At 36.8% G+C, this 22,715-nt stretch overlaps 1 protein-coding gene and 1 long non-coding RNA gene across 3 annotated transcripts; one reads left to right on the forward strand and one right to left on the reverse strand.

Moving 5' to 3' along the window:
* Positions 1–902: 902 nt before the first annotated feature.
* LOC149048594 (uncharacterized) lies at positions 903–3,238 on the reverse strand. The gene is made up of 2 exons (XR_016184557.1): positions 3,104–3,238; positions 903–1,901 (listed from the first exon to the last, which is right to left on the reverse strand). It is a non-coding gene; the product is annotated as an uncharacterized LOC149048594 (long non-coding RNA).
* LOC113679037 (DNA repair-scaffolding protein) lies at positions 3,174–20,438 on the forward strand. 2 transcript variants are annotated; one of them, XM_027195968.2, is made up of 28 exons: positions 3,174–3,327; positions 4,338–4,393; positions 4,634–4,688; positions 5,457–5,518; positions 5,679–5,782; positions 6,261–6,300; positions 6,684–6,876; positions 7,431–7,573; positions 8,020–8,070; positions 8,480–8,682; positions 9,829–9,929; positions 10,317–10,518; positions 10,791–10,906; positions 11,163–11,227; positions 11,325–11,593; positions 11,931–12,002; positions 12,126–12,206; positions 12,785–12,865; positions 13,374–13,473; positions 14,203–14,329; positions 15,796–16,140; positions 16,480–16,559; positions 16,740–16,854; positions 17,257–17,350; positions 17,437–17,551; positions 18,050–18,106; positions 18,461–18,603; positions 19,086–20,438. In XM_027195968.2, exons 2-27 carry the CDS (start codon positions 4,364–4,366, stop codon positions 18,590–18,592), a joined length of 3,033 nt encoding a protein of 1,010 aa, XP_027051769.2. In that variant the 5' UTR covers positions 3,174–3,327; positions 4,338–4,363; the 3' UTR covers positions 18,593–18,603; positions 19,086–20,438. The 2 variants fall into 2 exon arrangements, 1 of the variants encoding a protein (XP_027051769.2); XR_016184551.1 differs by lacking the exon at positions 16,480–16,559 and having other exon boundaries at positions 3,180–3,327.
* Positions 20,439–22,715: the final 2,277 nt, after the last annotated feature.

Here is a 22,715-nt window from a genome sequence, read left to right on the forward strand (position 1 = left end):
CTTTGCCAAAAAAAAAATTATTTGGTCATGTCTTGTAAATACTTTACGGCATTAAAATTCAAATGAAAGAGTTTAAGTCATGCCAAGAGATTACATTCACGGCCTCGGTCATGCAATATATAAGTTGACTTGTGAGACCTTATGTGACAAAACTGGACTTGCATTAATTAATTTTTGCTGTCTCTGTATGTGGAATATCAGATTACGGCACCTCATTGATTGCACCAGTCCTCAACCATAGATGTCAATAAAAGAAACATTAGAGTTTTCGGCTCAGCTACCATACCTTCATACTAGGGATGTATATTAAATTTATCACCTGAGATCAGTCTCCAGTGGGATTAGACAAGGATTTTTTTTAACAGAGAACGATAACAAAGTGAACAGTAATAAACCCTTCATCAAAAACGGTGGCTGAAAAGTTAACAACTAAACTTTAATAGTAAATTGTTTTTTTTTTATGTGACAGTATGGGTCGTGGTGATCTATGGTAGCGCTACCTGAATCGTATATTTTCTTACGTCGAAGACACCTTTCGTTCATAATTGGCCAGTTTTGGAACGGCGGTCGCAATAGTGGAGAAAAGTCTATTAAAAATATGTTTGTTGTTGGTTGTTATTGTTAGTGAACCTTTACTAACCCCTTTTTCCTGGTCTAGAAATTGTAAAGTTCTCCTGACTTCTTGTAACACATGTCGTCGGTAGGTTAAATAGAATATTTTGATTAAAAAAGCAGAGTATGTTTTAACCTCGGTAATGTCAACATTGCTTCTGAAAAATTGTGTCAAACCGCAACATTTACAATCGCAGTTGGATGAGACAAATCATTTCAACGGTGAAATATAGGCATCACAATATCTCAACACTTATTGGCGATGGTTCTTAGGAATTACCAGAAAAAGCTATCTTGACAGTGCTTTTAATTTTCGCAATTTTTCAAAAGGAATGAAATCCTAATCTGTATATGAATTACACTACAAAAAACTCTTCAAATGAAGGCGTATGATAGAAAGAGAGTACTACGCCAACCAGCGGGAGAGCAGCTTGGCAAAACAGAGAGGATCGACATGCATCAGTCACAGCAATTGAAAACCAAACAATCAAGCTTGACAAGGAGATGTGTAGTCAGTGACATTCATCACCTGAAGAGGACTGTCGTTATATAATGGTAAACTCGCCATTTACGTTAAATGTGACAACTTTGCGATAGAAAGAACTTAATACTCTATTATTATCGTCTTACTCCAAGATAAATCACCCAAACCTCACGGGTATAACCGCAGCTTTAAAGGTAAAGATCACACACAGCAAGTATCGTTCCGGAAGTCAATGTCGCATCCGTGGGCAATGTACATAGTCTTATAAAGCTTCTAAGATTGATTAAAGTTAACTTTGATTTTATTTTAATTTGTGTAAGCGTATGGGTCCTCTCGCAAATTTCCCTCAGCTTGAAGAATCTGTGTCCTAAAAAGCTTCAGCTCTCTTTTATGGACTCTACTTTCTCGATGCAAAGTGAAAATGATATTAATTCTGCACGAAAGCATTCCTCTCAAAATGATTTAATTTAAGATTTTCCTCGGGATCAATTTAAAGCAATATAAACATTTGCCTCGATTTAGCTAAAAATAAAAATAAAATAATCAGCGTTAAATCAGGACATTAATCCCGTTGCTTGTAAATCTGCGCGTGAAAGTTTTATCCGAAGAATCAAGTATAATTTAATTAGACTTCTGACGACAGAAGTTCTTAGAGTGTTTCCTTTCTGCCGATGCATGCTTTATATGATTTTAAGATTAAAGAAAACAAAAAAATTTCAAATTTTCGTTGGACAGCGCCGCTCACGAATACTAAATGACAACCAAGATTTGTTCCTATCGACCAAAGATGGTGACAAGATGCAATCTGCAATAAAAGAATACGAAACAGTATAAAGATACAGTAGGAGATTAATATTGACTTATAGCGATGGATTGTAGTTAGTTTTATTGGTGATCGGTTAATGAGATTCTGCCAATGGAAGAACCTGGGCAGGCGCATGGGTTATTCTAAGACCTTGGTAATTTATGTATCTGTAGGAACGCATTATTATCACCTCACAATCCGAAAAAAAGTATTTATTGGACCCAAAGTTGTTATATGTTTCGCACCAAGTTTTTCAGTTTAATCTTGTTTAACAAGTAATCCAGTAATAACAAATCTCATAAATAATCAGTGCTTTCCGTTTTGAAAATTATTTCCGGCTCATCTAAAACCACAGAAGAACCTTAAAAGAGCATTTGTTCCCATTTTGACGTGAAAAAGAACCCATTAAAGCTGACATATCGCATTTAACAATTTAAAAGTCTCAGTAATACTGAGAAAGCAAACTCCACTGCGACCTCAGGTAAAATGTTAACTTCCAGGAGTGTAGTGCAGCTCAGGAACAGTTTCGTGCTCTTACAAAGTTCATCAGTATTCAAGTGTAAGAGGAAGACAATGCACTATTCACTTTTCACCTCCATAATTTGATTGATGACATCCGACCACATCAAAACAGTTTTATAAGCTTAATTATTTGTTTGACGAGTACACCCATCTTTATACCCCAACTGTGACGTTCTGCATGATATTCATGGCGCTATCATGTAGCTGCATGCATCTGTATCGTATGAATCGAGGCTGAAACTAAAGCTATTAATAAATGGCATGGGAATAAAAGCGTCTTACAACCGGAATATGTATAATCTAAGGTTCTTTTGTTAACCCGATGAATAGAAATCAGACAAAGCCTCTGAAACTAAAATGAGAAAATATGTCCTCCACGAATTTAGCTACCTTCAATATGCGTCAGCCTCGCTAGTTCTATTCCACTCCAGACGCATCAATAGAACTTCATTTGTTAGATTAATCCCCCTCTCAACCTGAAACATTAACTTCCCATTCCCACCACTTTTACTTACTCGCTAGCGATCTATGGTCAACTTTTGGCATTGACCCTCAGAGGAAACCTTAACAAGTAAATTTGCAAGAAAAATGCTTACCATTTTTTTCTTTATTCTTGAGTTTCTAAGCTAAGAAATGAAAGTTATTGCATATTTCTGAACAGAATCTAAGGTTTGTTTTACCTGGCCTATCAGACCGTTGGTGCGTCATGCGCCTCACCGAGACCGAAATTAAGGCGTGAAGATGACATTTAGTCCCAGTTCTCTGGCGGTAACAACAAACATGGCGGACATAAGGCCTTCCGGCAAATACTGTCCAACTGTTAGAAATAGCGAAGACTTCTTGGTGTGGATTTATCGAGCGAAAGAGATAATCAATGGAAAAATATGGCTGCAAGTACCTCAAGGTAACTTTTTCACTGTTATGCTGGGCATTCCACATGCTAAACAAAATACAGTCAGAACAAAAGCGTGGAGGAGTTACTCGGTCCTTGAGCCAGTTCGAGAGTCACTCCTTGTCTGCCAGCTCCAATTCATACTCGGGGATGAGTTATTCGAGCTCCAAACCAGATTGAGAAATATTCCTATAGCATTTAAGTGGATTGGAATTATCAAGTGTGCTCGGTTTTAAAATCTTATCATTGTTGTTAGAACACACAGACTGATGGATCACTGGAGCAGGTACTTAGGGATATATTACAATGGTAGTTCCTTAGGCGAAAATACCTTTTATTCGCAATACCGACCATAGGTTATTTTACATTTACAATTGTTACTGGAAATATATTGAGCACGCAAGTTAAACTCATGACATGACAGAAAAATAATTCTTTGGGCTTTCAAGTTTTCTATTTTCTTAAAATTATAATAATATAACTATTAAACTTGAATCGCAATAACAATACAAAATCTAAAATTCTTAAAGTTCACTAGAAGTGCTGTGTCTTGTTCTATTTGTTTGTTTACTTTTCTGTCAAGGTTTGTTTGCTTTGGAACTGCAGTATATTATTAATTAATCTGGGAACTTGAAGGTTTTGTATAGGCATTAACATGATTTTAAGTGCAATTTGGTGTTAATGCGCATGATTGAACACGAGACAAAAAAATTGCACAAACCCATAGGGAAACTGTAATTTGTAGTTTTTGAAAAATTTTCCAGTGCTTTATACGCCAAATTGCAAGAGAAATCATGTCATGACTTGTTTAATAATGTACATGAAAAGATGTCACAGAAAGTCAAGACAGATGAAATTTTGAAAGTGTATGCTATTTGTAATTTGCACTTGTCTTACAAGAGAAAGCACTTGTTTTCAACCAATCAGAAGTGCATATTTTTTTCATGTACATTATTATACATATAATTTGTCAAAACTTTAATAAATTAGATAACTCTTGCATTGCTTTCTTTTTCAACCAGGGCCCTGACCAAGAAATTTGGTGGTGATGTCTTGGAACAATTTTGAAGAGTTTAAGGTTGCCCATTGTTGTAGGATTTAAAACTTAAGTCAATAATAAGATCTTTTTCTTTATAAAATTTCTCAAAAGAACAAAAGTGAGTTGTTTACAGGAATGTAAAATTGTATGTAAAATTGTATGTAAAGGAGATACATCATAGAAGTAGCAGTCAAATTTGAGGTCATTTTTTATCAAAATTATCTGAGGATAATCTGGGAAGTCCTTAATTTATGTATTTTTTCCAATGAATTTAAACAGAGATTTTCTAGAAATAGTGGAAACATTAGGAAAAAGAGGCCTGCGGCAAGTGTTGGTGAGTGTGAAGCAAAGTGGTTTTGTGTACTATGTACACACCCTGCATTAAGATGTAATAATTATTATTATAATTGTTATATAATTTGATTTGATGGCCTTTTTTGGTTTTATCCTGGGGTCAAATTATATTTTGTTTTACTTGTGACTGATTATAATCATAAATTATGTAACTGTACCCAATATCACAGAAATTAAACAAGATTTACTTAAAATTAAAGACAGGTTATAGTGTGATCTCTGTGTTTTGGTAGTTTTTGTTTTGCTTGATTAAGCAAATATGACTTGAATTTGTTGGGGGAAAATTTTGCTGTCCAATAGGTATCAAGGTAGGTTATTAGGTAGTTCATGTTAACACTTTTCTTTCTTGCTGTCCAACACTTACCTAATGTACTATACTCTTGACCCCTAGAAGGAAACACTCTAAGTGGTTTACTTTTTCACATGTGAACATTGTGAAATGAAATGAGAGTAGGCATGACTTAAGATTTTCCATCCAAAAAGATCTACATTTTGCCCTCTCAGCTGTCCTGAAACTGAGTTATTTACTCAAACTGAAAGCTGTCCAGCTCTTAAACCATCAAAAGTGTCATATGATACAGTTGTAGGTGCACTGTACCTACTCTGCAAATTGTTTTATATAAATTTTGAAGTTTTAATTCACATTCTTGTAAAATCAGTAAGAACTTTAATAAGACATTTTGTGGATCTTCATATATTATTCTAACTTCTACTGAATTAATTAATTTACTTGACATTAAATTCTCAGACTGGCAAAAATCATTGACATGGAAGAGACGACAAACAAGCAGTGACTCAATTTCTTATGTGGTAAGTGTATTTGGCAGGTTTCATTGTTGCATTTATGTTTGCAATGTGATAGCCAGGAATATGAACAAAATTTCTCTAATTTTTTTCATACTTACTTGTGTGAGACTCTCCCAGTTCATGAAGTCTCTCTAAAATCATATATAATGGAATTTTTTTGTAGTCTAACCCTGAAAATGTCACTGTGATTGAGGGCTTTTCCACTGATGAAGAAGATGATGATGTGCATTTAGATTCTGACTCAGATTCCACTTTGTGCTTATCAAGGTAATAATTTTCATGATCCTCAGCCTTTTCCAGAGGTACAATAAGTAAATTTTCATTGTCAACTTTTTGCTTCTTCAGATCTACAGGTCTTTTCTTTCACATAGCAATGTAACACAAACTTTAAGGAAACTTATAGCATTGAATAACAAAGACACATCAGACGTGCATGTATATATGATATATATGCATGAATAGCATATTATTATATACACACCTATCGACCTGTGTCTGTGCATGTAAATGCATATGTGCGGTTAACCTATATCTGGGTGGTACTTTATGCATGTACATGTGATACAGTCATTAGGTAATGCTTTTCAGCATCACACCATAGAATAAAATTATGCTATAAGTCCTGTGTATTGTCCCAGTATACACATTAGCCTTAATATAAGTATGTCATAAAGGTGCCTGTGACAATCAGGATTCTTCTTGATCCAAGGATTATTGTCTAACACCTGCATTTGTTTTCTCCCAGGAAGCTAGGTAAACCTTCCATCGAGAGAAAGTATTCTGATGTAAGAATATGTGCTGTACTCTAATTTATATCTAATTTTTAATTAGTTGCCCTTGTTATGTATCACAAGTGTTATCTCACTAAATCGAACCAACACTTAACACAATTTGCAAAGTTTAATTTGAGTTTCTATGTTACCATGGATCTAATGCCAAACATTGATGAATACCATCTGTTGAATATTCGTTGGTCAGGGAACTCCTTTCATTTCTCTAATTAAATTTTCCTTTAGTCAATGATCAAGATAGTATATTTAAAGTGCAATTGAGTGATATGAAATGTCCTTACAATGGTAAAGCTATGTGATGCAATACACTTCACTATCTGTACAAAAAATAGTGCACCACTCACATGTGATAGCTATTGGTTTTTTTCTTTTCACAGTGGAAAGCTCTCACAGAGAAAAGAGTTTCAACATCAGGTGGTCAGGACTTGAGTTATGCTGACCCCACACCAAACAGAAGGGATGGAGGAGATTATAAACACAGTGACTTCATACCTGATGGAGCTCATGAGCTGCTACAGTGTTCAAACACACCCACTGAGGATGAAGTGTGGTGTGCAAGTGATGAAGAAGGTAATGTGAAATAAAGAAATCAATATTAAGATTATAGAGTTTAAAAACCACTTCAAACTTTAAGGGGTCCAACTTGGAAATACACAACTCTGATTTTTACTGCAAAAAAAATCTGAGTTGTTCATTTTTTATAATGGACAATTAGGAATTTAAAAACTCCAATTTTTGTATTATAATTCTGAGTGGTCTATTAGAAAAGCAAACTACTGGATAATTGCAGAACAAAGTTGAATTGTGCATAATTTCAGGAATTAGACAACTTGGATTTTTTGGATTAAAATTCTGAGTTGTGCATGAAAGGATATATACTACTCAGATTTTTCTTTTTATGAGTTGTGTGCTTATATAATTACAAAGAGATACTTTATAATTATATTTTAGTACAGATTTTAACAAATGTGTGAGGTTTAAAATTCAATCAAAAAAATAAATGGTTGATGCTCTATATAGGTCACAGTACTCAAATTATCCACAATAATACTGTTACAGTATATCCAACAGTGGCTTTGAACTCATCTGAATAATCATTTTCACCTGCTGTTTTGAATCCATAGAATTACCTTGTAAAGGTTTTAGCAATGGACCAGAAATTGAAAATTGTGACCCCAAAGCAAAATTTCCTAGAAATGAGACAAAACTGGAAAATGTAATGAAATCAAGGATATATAACAGCATCCAATCTACAGGGAACATGCCTGTAAGTACTGCAGTTCAGTTTTACATAGCAGTTAATTTGTGATACATTTGAAGTCAATTGTGGTAGAGGGAGTTGCTAGGTGTTTAGTATCTCTTGGTGTACCTGATTATGATCTTAAACAGAAGTTAAATTCTAGAGGATTTCGGGATTCTTTGAGGAGAAAAAGTATGTATTTCCCACAAATTAGTCCGGCTTGTTTACACCTATAGAGCTGTGCAATTTCTGAGACTTGCTAAAATTTTTCCCATTCAAAACATACATGTGATTATTTCACAATTCTGCAATGCTCAAGATGAATTAGTGTTCTTGAGTACAGCTAAAATTTAGTACAATACATGTACGACTTTTAGTAGAGAGGTAGACCTCATTCACAATAATTTGGCATCAGTGATCATTGTATTATTGATATCATTATTAATATGCTGGTGTTGTTTTTCATTTTGTAGGCCAAGGATGAAGCCATAAGTGATTATGAAACAGATCAAGGGAGTTCACAGGTCTATCTTGTTTTACTTTAACTATGAGTTAGTCTTAAAATGCCCCTCAGACCTCCTCCCATTAAAAGGAGAATTTTTTTGTAATGTTCATCAGTTAGCTTCATTGTCTCTTTGGTGTTAGATAAAAAGGACCAATGATCCCTTACCTATGAACTGAAGAATAAACAAATATTACTTCAGGAAGTCTAAGTACCATTTTTTTATCCCTTTTCTCTGAGTGAGTGAAATTTTTTTTGTGTTAGTTAAAAAACTTGTGCCATGTTTGCGCACTAGAAACATTCGTATTATTTTCAGTCAAATGTTAACTGGAGATTTAACATTTACTGTTTACAATAAATTAAACAACTTGCCTCCCTTGATCTGGAAATTAAACATTTAAGGATAAAATAATGTACATTTTGTTTCACAGGAGTCTTTATCAGCTGACATAACTACCCCCACCCTCACCCCTGTTAGCCCTGTTGTTGCTGGGACTCCTAAGACTGCCAGTGAGTGGCTTAAACAAGTTCAACAAAACTCCCCTCATAGGAGTGAAGTGGAGAAGTCTCCAGAAGGGAGGAGTGTTTATCTGAATGTATGTGATTCTGCCAAAAAGAAAAGAAAATTTTCCAGGTAAATACTTGAAAATCTAAATTGGGAATAAAGAGATGAATTATGGATAAATATCAGTAGATATTTCTCATAATTATGCAAAAGAAACTCTCTAGAAAACTACATCTACAAAGTCAAAACTTAGAGATTCACAGATTTTCTAAATCAATGAAAAAGTCTCTAAGACAAAATCTGCCAATGCAAGACATTTATTCAATATACGTCAATGCACTTGTGTTTTTTTTGTCTGGATGTTTGTTACAACAGAAGTTGGTTCCTTGTGATGTAAATATAGGCATGTGTAGCATGCAAGAGTTATTTTTTTTAGCCGGGTAGGTTGAGATGGGACACTTTGTGTTCCTAATGTTTTCATAGCTTTCAAAAGAACAAAAATATCACATTACTTCACTTCAAGAGAAAGCGAAAAAACAATTTATCTAAACTCACACAGGTACCATTATTTTGTGGTCTGTTGTCTCTATTGTCTAAATACATTGTACTTCTGAGCAGAAATAAAATGTATCAGTCCCATGCTAACTGTAGTCTCCTTCACAGCTGTTGTTAGGTCTTGTCTATTCCCCATTGGAGAGAGCCATTGTGTGACGAGACCAAGTAACGGTTGCAAAAGAGACTACCCTTACAGCTGTTCCTCTAACAGAAAGAAAATCAAAATTATTAGGTTGCAGTTAGTTGCCTCAAAAATATAATTCCATGTAATTTTACTGCAAAAAGCAAACTGAAACTGTGGTATCTCCAATAGACCCTTACCAAAGACATGTTGTGGTCTTGTATAAGAAAAGATACACTGAGCAAGAGAAAAGGATAATATTTCAAAGAGGGCTCCTTGATTGGTTGTTGCCTATTGGGACTTTGCCCTCTGTGTGTGAAATACCTGATGAAATGCAGGTTGTTTTCAAGGCATTAACATGCAAATGGATTAATTCCAAGGTAGCTAAAAGTGAGTTTTATTCATAGAAAAAGTCAAAACATGGAAGAGTGCATGGAAAATTCACTCTCACTATTTTTTTAGTGGTGTTGGATGATGCAGTTAGAATACAAAATGATAAAATGCAGGTTGTAACTAACTCAAAAATCAATTCTTGTGTGAAGCAATCTGTCTTTGCATTGCTATACTTAGTTATATTTTATGATCAATGTGTGCTTCAGGTCTGGTTTGGCACAGCATTTGCAGCATATCATTTCTCGAGAAAGTTCAGAGAAGGCAATCTGGAATCACAGATTCACAGAATTAGAACAGAGCCAGAGAAGTAAGCATGACAATGTTTACATTCAAACTCTCTTGAAGTTCTCCTTTAAGTTGAGTCTGTGCATTTAGTTACACATCGGGGATAGACCAAATTCCAGTGCTGAATTAATGTGGGACAGAATAACAGATTATTGATACTTGATATATTTGATGATTTAAAGTCTTGAAGAATTGTTTTTCATAATTTAGCATGCTGCTCAACATAAATTCTACCAGAGGATTTGGACAATTATTCTTCTGTGTTAAGGATAAATGTGCCCCTAGCCTGAAAGTGCCATGATACCATTCCAATATTAGATTGATAATAATAAGCACTTTGGAAGGGTACATAGATGGGTGTTACAAACTTCTCCAAGATGATGTTGATATTTTCTCATATTTGTTGTAGCTAATTCCTCTCAAATGAATAGATGTTTAGTTGTCCAGATCATGTCTGACCGGCTTCAGGGCTCAATTCATCTGACACAGTGTTTGTTGTGCAGTGATGAAATAAGTCTCCCACAGAAGTTTCTGTTTGTCCTATTCCCATGTGATGCTTGGAAACAGTTTGCCTTGATTGTTGGAGCTACTGTAAACATTTATCCTCCGTGGTATGTTGAACAACTTAGATTATGTTGTAACTTCAGTTGTAATTAGAGGTTACTAGCTCTGAAGTGTACACCTTTTTAACTAAGATATCAAATGAGTGTCATTGATGGTATTTATCTGAAGGGGCATATATTAGTTGGGAATTGTGTGGAGAATTTCATCCTTTAAATAGTTGCCTCCTTACCTAAGAGAAGCAGGTATCTGCATAAACAAACAGTAACAACCTTCATTTTGATAATGGTCTGATGAGATCATATATTTTGTGAATTTGCAGGCAGAGATTGGATATAACAGAGTGTCCATGGCCTGTTCTACTTGGTACATACTTCTGCAAGCAACACTCTGTACCCACACAACAGTTGCATGCTAAGAGTTTCAAGTCACTCAAAGGTTATACCTTTTTCTGTCATTCTTTAATGTAGTAAGTAATAATACAATATGTCCCGGATTTCATGTGCCATGTAGAATTTTAAAAAGATTCTTTTATAGGAGAAAAACTTGTGAATGTGTCAGATAAATAATGGAAATTAGTTCTCCTTGACTTGCACTACAGATATCTTAGACATTCAAACAGGGGATTGTTTCCATCAAACTTAATTAGCATCTAAGCATCATCAACATATTTGTTTTGGTCTTTGTTATTCAGGTGGCTTATGTATTCCACTTATCTGTGAATCAACTTCATCGCATCTTCATCAATCACCGAAAAAAGTAATCAGATACTTTTTCTTAACCTTGTTTTCCTTTTCATGATTTTTTTCAAACTCGTAGGTGTAGTCCAAAGTTTTGTTTCTATTTTACCTCATAGAATTTAACTCCTTTAAAGTTACTGTTTGACGATGTTCATGGTGAAAATACCAAACAGAATACAACAGCAGTGTCAAAATTATATACTGCCCAGCTTGCACAACCAATCAGGTCAGAAAGCAAAAGAGGAAGTAAAGTGGACACATCAATACTTAATGCAGTAGAATCCAGTGGAGGCTGCAGTGGAGTGCTTGCCACTTTTCAGTGTTTGGTTCAGAGAGTGTATTGCATGAAAGCCCAGCTCACAAAGGAAAACAAAGAAACATGGAGGTAGAAATTGAAGGAATGAAATGCTAGCCTGTATTACATGGAAATATAATTAACTCAAGCAGAAGTTATGATGTAAACTGCAAGAAAACGGGGAATGAAATATAAGTGTTGGCAGACAATATCAGACAAGATTCAATGGGAAAGGAATAGAATGCAACATGAGAGTCATTCTGGCTAGTTGACCAAACTTGTGCTAGAGGGAAAAAGGAGGGTAACAGAATATTCGAACTGTCAATTACCTGTAAAATGCCCAGGAAACACGTGGGTGATCAGGAGAGAAATCGACGCACATTATGCGAACCAGTTTATTTTTCTTCTTGTTTATTGATCGATCCAGCTTCTCCTTGTTGAATCAACAACTACGATCACAGGCCCAATCAATGAAAGAGATTGCTGATAAAGAATTATGGTGAGTAAACTGATTTCCTCAGAATTGTACATGAAAACTCCTTACATGCAACTAAATCTTATGAATGCATACATACTTTTGGTGTATTCTGTACGGTTCTTGAATTATTTTCTGTTTTACTAGCTGGAATCTCCTAGTCCAAGACGTTCACGGAATGTTTGCTGAAGTAAAAGTTCCTCCACGCTTTCAAGACTCCACTGACTGGTCAGTTAGTAATGTGATAGATATTCTCAGACTGATTTAGATAACCTTTGTAATGTCACTTGCTACAGCAACCTGACCTGATAAACAATGTCTCGTTTAATTTTTATCCTCTGTAGGTCACTTCTTTCCTCTAGGTTTACGTTATATATTTTTCTTACTGCTATGTCGTTGAGCCTACTTAGAAATGAATTTTCTCTCCCTGGGTCTTCTGATTAATTAAACCGACGAGAAACGAGAGTCCCACATATTCAGATAGAAAGTTAACTTTTTGGGCTTTAAAAACACTAGCAGACAACGAGAACTCAGGCTTATGAGTGGCCACAAACACTTGTTGCAAAACGAAACCTTAAACTGTATGCACATGGTATGCGAACAATTAGCGGTGACATATTACGGAATTATATTCTGAGGTTCGGTTATAAAGCACACATTTTCCTGCTTTTGTCAAAGAACTAGATGTAAAAAGTAATGCGTCATAGTTGAGAGAGTTTAAAACTGGAAACAGAAACTTACTTCTTTTATTTTTCATCGACGATATGGATAAGCCATCACATGAGATTGATCTTCCTTCTCCTCAGGAAGTCTTGCATCACTAACGGAGAAAACCAAGTATTTATCTTTTCAAATATGAAAGTACGAAAGAGAACCAACACAACAAGGTGAATTTACAATACACCAACAACATATTGAATTTCAGTTAAATTCGTAGGTCAGATGATATTTTCCTTTGCCTTAAACTCGGTGTCATCTATCACAGTAACCAAAAACGAAGGAAAATCATTTAAGTTGTAAAGCAAGAATTTACTTGTACCACATCATTCACAGTGACACTTGTATGTCTAAATACGTCGACTATAAGCAGTCTGAATATTAACATTATTTCTAGCGTTGTCTGTGTGTGTTCTGTTATATAACCTGTGTTTTCTGTTATGTAACCTGTGAAGGAAGTACCATCGTGAAATTTTGATGCACCGTACACTATTTAGCGCACATTATATGAATGTTGGCACCACTTTTTCTTTTCCTCTTTCTCCCGCGCGCTGAGCGGTTTTCTAAGCACCAGTTATGCAGGCTCTGAGTTTCGCTTTTTGGTTTATTCCTATGCTTCCTAATGTCACACGTGGTCGATAAACACTTCAATTAAAAAAAAAACTACCAATTTCATAGATCACCTGGACTTTTCAGTGTTATACAGTCACTATGGTATTCAAATGATGACAACACAGCTAAGCAAGTGGATAAAAGCAGACAGACTGTGACCCGGGAGGTAATACAATTAATAAACCCTTCTTTTATCAGTTTTGCTGAAACTCCATCACGAATAATAACTGATTCGTCACAACTGATGATTGCTTATATAGTCTTACAGCGAATACCAGTATTAATGGCCAAACCAATCAATGTGCTTTCAAGTTTTGCTCTTCGAAAAGCATACCACTGACAAACAATTGTTTGCGTGATCCTGTTAATGACCTCCCACCCACCAACTCTAGGTAAATAGCATAAGAAAGAAGATGAATTTTGAGCTCGGTGAGGAAATAGGAGAAGGATGTTTTTCGTCTTGTCACAAGCGTGGGACAAAGAAAAATTCTGAGTCCCCACGAGGAATCCAACCTCAGAAATTCGTATTCCACACTGTGATGCTTTACCACTTAGCCACTCCACGGTGAACAAGGCCACCACTTGGTTCATATGCGATACGCGTTCTGGATACTACTAGGATCAGAAATGTTGCTAGCGTCATGTTTGATGAAATACATTATTACTATAAATACACATTAATACTAAAATAATACAATACTATTTCTTAACTGAGCCCAAAATTTACCATCTTTCTTATTCTATTGACAAACATCGTTCTCAACTCTAGATAATTGTAACATCCTTCATTGTTGTCGGCAACTCTTTTCAGTATACTAAACAATCGCTTAGCAATCGGCTGTGGCTGCTATGCATACCTCTCGAAATTATTTCTTTTTCTCGTTTCTAATGTTAGAGTAAGAGTCAAGAAACCCTCTCCAACTGTGCGCCAGACTTCTGTTACGTATTAACAGTCCAAGAATCAAGTCGAGCAATGCTCTGCCAGGAGACGGATGATTGTGGTGACAGTAGGAGGACACTGGGTGGGTTATGTATGACATATGGCTAAACTGAATACTACTACATTGGATATTATAGTGGACTTGTTCAAGAGGTTCAGAAGGTTAATTTTTTGGTCATTAGAACAATTTTTTCCAGTTGAGTCATTGTCTTCGATGTGTGAAATGACCATCAACGTAAGGTTAAGGTTTGGAGGCCAGGTGGTCAATAATTGCCCGTACGTTTTCCCCTCGAGTCTTCTATCATCTCTTTCTGAATGGGATGCCCGTCAATGCTAGGCAAAGTCCGAGCATTTCGTCTGGTTTCCCTGATATATAGATAGATAGATAGACAGACAGACAGACAGACAGACAGACAGACAGACAGATAGACAGATAGACAGATAGACAGATAGACAGATAGATAGATAGATAGATAGATATATAGATATATAGATATATATATATATATATATATATATATATATATATATATATATATATATATATATATATATATAACTGCAGACAGTACTGTTTCGGCCTTCTGGGCCTCATCAGTGCAGTGCTGATGCTAGAATGGAGGTAAGACCATATAGCCACCCCAAGTGATCTCACATATGTGGGATCATCTAAGCCATGCCAGAGTGCTCAAACTAGAAAAACTAGTGAACTATATATATATATATACACACACACATAAATGAATGTGGGTAGAGTCTACCTTGGCATAAAGTGCGCAATGCTGTGGTAGCAGAGCTAAGTATACATAAGTTAAAGAATTAAAGAGGACGCATCGATTCTCTGTTACTCTGAGTTTAGCGCCTAAGCGCTCGTCAGACAGAAAAGTTCTGTTAATAGTAGATAAGCTCTTCCCGAAAGACAGCAAACTTAGAAAAATCTTTAATCGTAACACAATCAAGATCAGTTACAGCTGCATGAATAACACTAAACAGATCATCGACAACTTCAACAAACGCATTTTAAATTCATCCAAACACATCGATGACATCGCAAATAACACTAACACAAAAGACACCAAAACTTGCAACTGCCGACAGAAGAACACATGCCCTCCTAATGGAAACCGCCTCCAATCATCACTAATCTACCAAGCCACCATCACACGGAAGTACAACAGCACCACTGAAACATACATCGCACATACGGAATGAAAGTATAGTCTCTTTGTATTTTTCCTATCTCAATATATATGTATGAGTCTTGCCCAAGAACACAGCACGGTGACCCGGCCAGGTTCCCGACCATTCTCTGACTGTCAAAGTTTAGAAAACCAGTGAGAATTTCTTTGTAAAGATAAATATGCTCCAACATGAGAAGAATATACCCCAAAATAAACAAGGTGCTTAAGGATGGAGACGATTATAGCGGATAAAGAAAAAGAGTTGAAAAAACAGAAAATTTTTTGTACGGTAGTTTTTTATACAGATGGCTTCTTTGCATCGGGTTCCACTAGGTCACCGTGTTACTGAGCAAGTTGTTCTTTTCAGGTTCGCTCTACAAACCTCAGGCTGTCAAGGCATTAAAAGATTTCCTTCAGGTTCCGGACACAGTCAATGAACCACAACGAGTCAGCACATTATGCAAGCTGTTGCATTGCCGTTCAACTGGATCATCCACTACGGATAGCAACGATCATTCTTTTTCTTTCGAGTTGTTTGTTACTGACGCCTCCTTGCAATACGTAACAAAGTCTGTGGGGAGCTTTGACGGATTCCTTCCATATCTGAAAATTACAGGAAAAAGTTCCCAGGTGTTGCCTTCAGAGCTGAGAGCTGTGCCCACGAGTTGTGGAATGAACCTTTCCGCCAAGCATTTGCTTTTGAAAGCTCAAGGTACGTGTGCGGTACGGTATACAACTGATCTGATAACATTGATAAAAAAGAGAACATATTCACCCAAGATTTTGGAACGGGTTCTTTTGCTGTCCTTCGATCCTATACTAAGATTGGTTTTTGTATATTTGCTAGGTCATCATTAGAACTCGGTGATGTGATGATTTAAGTTTTAATAAATTATAGTTAATCTTTTCGCGAACATTGTGATGTAAGCTGTGAGAAAATTCGGTTATTGATCACTGGCTATGAACAGATTGATGCTAAGACATATACTCGTGAATAGTTGTCAACAAATAAATTTTGAGTCACACTTATATTAGTGTTGTTGTGTTACAGAATCCCACCAGCTATTTGCTGATTCGTATTCTGTGATCAGAAAAGTTGTTCCTCATTCCACTGCGGGGGGCAAAAGCTCGGTAAGCCTTGGGAGGTGAATTGTGAGTGGTTGTGAGCATTTGAACAAAGAGCATTATGTCAGTGGCTTTGTCAATGATGTTCTTCTGTGCAATTAAAACATAATTTTTTCCACCTCATCCTGTTAATTTCGCTCCGTTTGAGTTGATATATCAACGCAGTTTTTTGTTTACTTTTTGTAGTTCTATGTAGAGTGTATACCGGAGGAGGTTCTGGACAGTCTTTATACCTTGAAACCAGTTTGCCTCCCTGACCTAACAGTTCATTCCTTGCTCGGTTTCATTTTTCGCGTGGAAGGTTTGTCTTTCCTTTTGATTTGTGATCACAAAATTATAAACAGTTATCCTGGGTGCAGACTTATACATTTTCTGGCTGCCTGACTGACCTAACTTACTGACCGATTAACGGACTTGCTGGTTGGCAGGGGTGACTGACAAACTGACTGACTGAATGACCAGCTCACTGACTGAATTGTTGGCTGGGTGACTCACTAACTGAATGAATGAATGATTAGCTCACTGACTGACTGGTTGGCTGACCGACTAACTGACCAACTGACTGACTGGTAGGCTGACTGACTGACTTATTAGTTGGTAGGCTGACTGACCGACTAACTGATTAGTAGGTTGGCTGACCAGTAGCGTAACTGAGGCTGCCAATATTTTGGAGGTTTCAAGCCAACAGACATCTTTTTTACAGGTGTTGTCATCGGGGTGGACGAAGAAACAGCTTGTTGTTGGTTGGTCTGTGATACTTGTGGAAATCCGGATATCACAGTTAAACGTGAATCTAAGTGAGTATTTTCATTGTTGTCTTCACTGGGCTGAACTTTTAACAATCAGCATCAAGAATATGACATTAACCTTGTTTATCTTGCAGTTCGCAGTTTTCCTGTTCATCTTGTAACTGTACCGTGGAATCACCTCAAATCAGAACATACCTTGCAGTGTTTGTTAAAGTCAAGCGTGCTAAAGATGCTCAAGTCAAAATAAAGGTGAGATCGATACTCTCTCTGTGTTAATAGATTCCTTTATCTTCACGTTTCCCCACGGAAGAGTAAATGTTAAGTCGACTTACGGGACAAGTGGCCATCCCTCCGTAACTGATCGTACTTTCTGTAGAAGGAAGCTAACATATTGTCTATAGCTAACCTGCGGTACCTGCGACTCTTCTATTTGCTTGTTTAATTTTAAAGTTTTTCAAGCAAGCGGAGACAAACGTGAGTCCAGTCCATTGTAGGTTAACTCCCCCTCCCTCCCCTCCCCTCCCCTCCCTCCGCTCCCCTCCCCTCCCCTCCCCTCCCCTCCCCTCTCGCACGGTTTCCTGGTAACCATCTTCAAAATGAGTGAATATTTATCTTGAAAATATTCATCCCTCTTGCGATCCTCCTTTTATTCAGCTCAGTATTTAGTACAAATTTCATTTTACTAAAAGTTATAAACTGAGAGTAGAGTTAGTACACGTAATAACATTTGATCATGTTTGGTTTCAGCTCAAACAGAGTACAATTGATAAACTGTTACCGGTGTCCTATCAAAACAGTGATCAGGTAGGAGGGTTGATCTTATGCTGTAGTTATTCAGTCCGCCCACGTTAGCCTATTGGCAGCGCATCCTGTCGGTAAAATCTTGTCTTCTGCCACAAACGAATATACCAAGGTGACCTTATAGCTCCTTTTTGAGGTGAAATACGTGTTTCACTTGGCGGTCAGTACTGCATTGTTTTGACCCCAAAATGGAGTCATAACAAAAGATCATCAAGAAACGTAAATTTCTCTGTTCGAATGTACACTCGAATCGTAATTGTTGGAAAACTTAGCACTTGTTTCGTTAAAGCATAACCTCTGAATCGTAATTTCAGATGAATTCATCTTATGTGGGTCACCTTTTCGTTGTCTCCTCAGGGATATGATGTTGATACTATATTAGGCAAACAGCTTGGACCAATGAATTGTTACGTCACAGATCTTTCCAAACAACAACATGGCAGCCTTGCAAAGGACAGCTTTACTTTGGAAGAGATACAGATCCAGTAACTCAAACTGAGGTGCGTGTTTTTTGATATGATACCCATGTTTAAATAAGATAGGAATCATCTTTTTATGTTTTTCAGAATGACTTGAGAAAGGTAAATGTTTCTTTAACTTGACAGCAAGTTATGTAATTGGCGCATTATCGTCAATGATGGAACTTTACTTGACTCTCAAAAGTTTTCACACATCAACTAACCTTTCCTGTGAAAAGTCTTTGAACAGTAAAAATGGCTAGCAATTCAGGTCACGTTAATCGAGAAGCTGATTGCGCGCGACTCCCATTATTGAAAGCTGTCTGTGACGTCCGAATTACTGACGACATACTGCATTGAAAAAACCGGAGCAAAATAAACAGGAAAAATGCTTTTTTTAAAATGATGGTGAAACCAGTGAAATGTTAGGTAAATATAAATCGAGGTAACTTCTTCTCATCAGTACAAGTACAATATGTAATTGATTAAAGTTTTCTTTTTCCTTCTTTTTTTCCATGGTTTAGGGAGCATAAGGGACATCATGAATAGTACAGTCAATACCTTACATCAAAAACTTCACATCCTCAATGAACAAGGACAAAGACTGCTTCAACGCGGTAACACCATGAGGAAGATCAAGCAGAGCAACATATGTTTGCAGAAACACGTCATTCTCATTGCACCACTTGGAATCGTTGGCTGTGTGATTCTGTCTCCGTTTCTTCTCTTCTCGTTTTTTGTTATGGCTCCTTCAGTGTTACTTTTCTGTTCTGCAATAGCGCTCCTGGTGATGTCGTTCTCATTATTTTTCGGATTTCTTCTCAATTGTTGTTTAGTAATGTTTGTATTTGTATCGCCATGTCATATATTATACCACATCTGCTTCTACACCATTTGCCGTATCCAAACTTATTATAAGTACATACAGTCCTCACTGTCTTCTGTGTACCAATACCTTAGAGCACGAATGTGCGAGGTTTTATTGCAGCTCGTAGATATTTTATCTGACGACATACCACAGCAAAGAATTGATGGTAGAAAATGCGTGGGATCTTGTGACTCGAGCGAGCTGGAAGATATTGAGCCAGATTACAGAGACAGAGAAACCAAACTGTACGAGGCTTTGGTGAACAGTCCTCAGAAAACTGGCAAGGACACCTTTGAACCTTTCCCTTATTAAAACTGGTATACACATGAAAAACAATTGTTATACAATCTATTTTGACCAATGAATTCTTAAGAATAATTATTTAACGTCGAGCCCTAGGACTAAGAACCTTTCAAATGTATAAAGAAAATGAGTCGAGTTAGTGGTTTTGTGCCAGTTCAAGGATTTATTTTGTGTTGGTGTTAAAGTGTCATTGTTTGATATGCAAGTTGAGACAAAAATTGTTGAAAAGACAACTGTTTGAAGCTAGATCTGCTGTGATTTGTCAATTAATGAACCTCACTAATGATGCAGTTGGTAGGTCGGTGGATGGCACCCGTGAAGGAAGAATGGGTTAAAACATGAGACTGACGAGACAGGCAAATGTTTGAAAGAAGGCATATAATATTAGAGGTTGCATTATGCATATTATATCCCCATATAAGAGAAATGGTTTGACTGGACTCAGCACCGTGAAGTCCAGCCGTAAGCTTTAGCCAGGTTATTGTCTTGAAGAACGGTTAACTCTGGGTCCATCGGTGTTACAGAAATCGGGAGAAGTAGGATGATCCTGTTGGGTCGTGTCTGATGATTATCCTGTAATATTTCCATAAGTCAAAATATTTCTTGTAATTGTATTGGTTAAATTTCAAAGAAAGAGTTACCGAATAATTTCCAATGGAACGAGAAACAATGATTCGTTTAAGTTACCTGATTTTATCAAAACCAAGAATTTGTTGTATTCGTGTGTTCGCTTGGGTTACGAGTATCAGTTCAGGAAAGGCATATTTAAAAACCATTCACCGAAGTGAAAGTAGTGGTTACTTACTGCGAAGCGGTGAGATAAACATTCACAACTAGTCATGGACATTAAGGTGAATAGCTATTTTAGCATGTACTAAAACAGTGACGTAATACAGCACAAACAGATGACTCCTGTGACAATTACAATATTTTCAGGCGCAAATCCCGCGCTAGTTGCTCGGAGGTGAATAGCAAACTTAAGAGGATGTTCGCGGTTTGACGCTATCCATTGTTTTCGTAAATATAGGTTATTGAACATACGTAAAGTCAAGATGGCTGCATATTGACTGAGTTCTTTTTTTTTTTTTTGCGTTTTTGTGGGTCGAGACAAAGTCTTGACCGAACAAGGTGATCAATAGCAAGTGATTTTGCTACGCATCAAGAATGACTTGTTTTTTTCGAGACCCTTAAAAGAAGCTAACTGAGTTTGTAGCACAGTAAACCCATGAGAGTCGTTTATGATTACTTTGTTTTGACTGTTTTATGCCACTTTTTGCGACACCATCACCGACACTGTCCAAAGCGGACTAAAGCGGGCAATCCCAAGCGCGCAAAATAAGCTCATCTTGCCTGCTCAGGTAGCCAATCAGAACACAGGATTTGTTTCATATTGCCCACGAGCACTGCCAGTGTTATAATAAATACTAATACCTAATGGTCTCCATCAGGTTAACCCGCGTCTGAGAGGTCTGGGTTCCACCTTAGGTAGGGTCAGTGTTCTTGGGCACGGCTCTCACTGCCTCTCCCTTGCTTCCTCGGGTAGGCGAACTGTCAAGAAAACGATGAATTTCTAGAGGGGATTACCTTCAATTAACTAGCATCACAGTTATAAGAGACGTTAAAAATACTCCTTGATTCTTCGCGCTACAGAAACGTACATCACCAACCGCCTCCACTTCGGTCAATAGTTGTTAATTATAACCAGGACCCGGTATTTCAAAACGAAATGGAAACAACAAGAGGATGAGGCTTCTAAGTAGAAATTCAAGTTGTTCAGAGCCGGGAGAAAGGAGGTCTTTATGCTTACCCTGCTGTTATGTTACCTGCCCGTGACGTTGCTAAGTAGTGTATGTATAACTGTACCCTTTATAGCTGGGCACCACTTTCATGTTTGGTGTATGAATTACTATATTAGGCGTATTCTTGTATGAAACTTGGATAACTCTTCATCGGTAACAATTTTTCTTTGTAAGAAGTGCGTGCGTTTAATTATTCTTCTAAGGCTGCTTGCACTTTAGCGCTCAAAAACTTCTTCAAACGAGGATTAAACTATTCAAATCGTTGTATTTGGCATGCGCCGGTTTCTTCAGCAACAAGAAACTCCTTTAAAACACCAACATTAAATACTCTACCTGGATTTTAGTTGCGTTGTAACGTTCTCCACGTCAATTCATATCAATATCTATTCAGAGCACCGTACTCTTTTTTCATATCCACTGCGTGTATGGTACATAACAGTCTAAGATATTTAGCAAGTGTTCTAGCCAATAAGTCTTCATTATTCAGCTCAATAACTAACAAAATTCTCCATTCTTTAATATACGTGCGGTATCCACATTCTTATTTTACTTGTAAACCACCGAGGTAACTTTTCGTCTCATCTCTTTCAAAATGCAGCCAACCATGGCGAGGCCTCCTCGTCATTTTTCAAACGCTCTTTTATTCGAAAACGAACTGAGAACTAAAAATACGTAATGCATGCATGTAACTGGTACGTTGGTATTTCGTAACTGAAGCCAACTATCAGACCATTCTGTAATATGAATTTATAACGTCAAGTTGCGATTTGGGTTGTAATGACCAAGTATCCTCTTATCTCACTCAGTATTCGCGAGATGTAAATTAAAAGGGATTCATTTATTAGATCTAACAGAATTGCGTGTCCTTCTTTACACAAGAGGGTCTATTCAGTAAAGAGAAGATGAAACGTTGCTCCCCAATTAAGCATAAACTGACATTAACGAAATTCATCGGCGTTCAAAGCGACTTGCAAACGACTGTGTTTTTTGTTCTTAGTACTAGAACCCATTCACTGTTGAGACGGGATAATTTATATTTCTTTGTTGATTTATTTAATTGTAAATTTTACGTTCTGTTTGTGAAATAATTCATTCAGATGAGGATAAGAGGTCTGATGTGATCTCGATTGCTTTGTGTTTAAAGAACAATTGACCAATCGTGAGGTCGTGGTTGTTTATTTGTT

This window comes from Pocillopora damicornis, chromosome 3, assembly GCF_964200805.1.
Source record: "Pocillopora damicornis chromosome 3, jaPocDami1.2, whole genome shotgun sequence".
Classification (NCBI taxonomy): Eukaryota; Metazoa; Cnidaria; class Anthozoa; order Scleractinia; family Pocilloporidae; genus Pocillopora; species Pocillopora damicornis.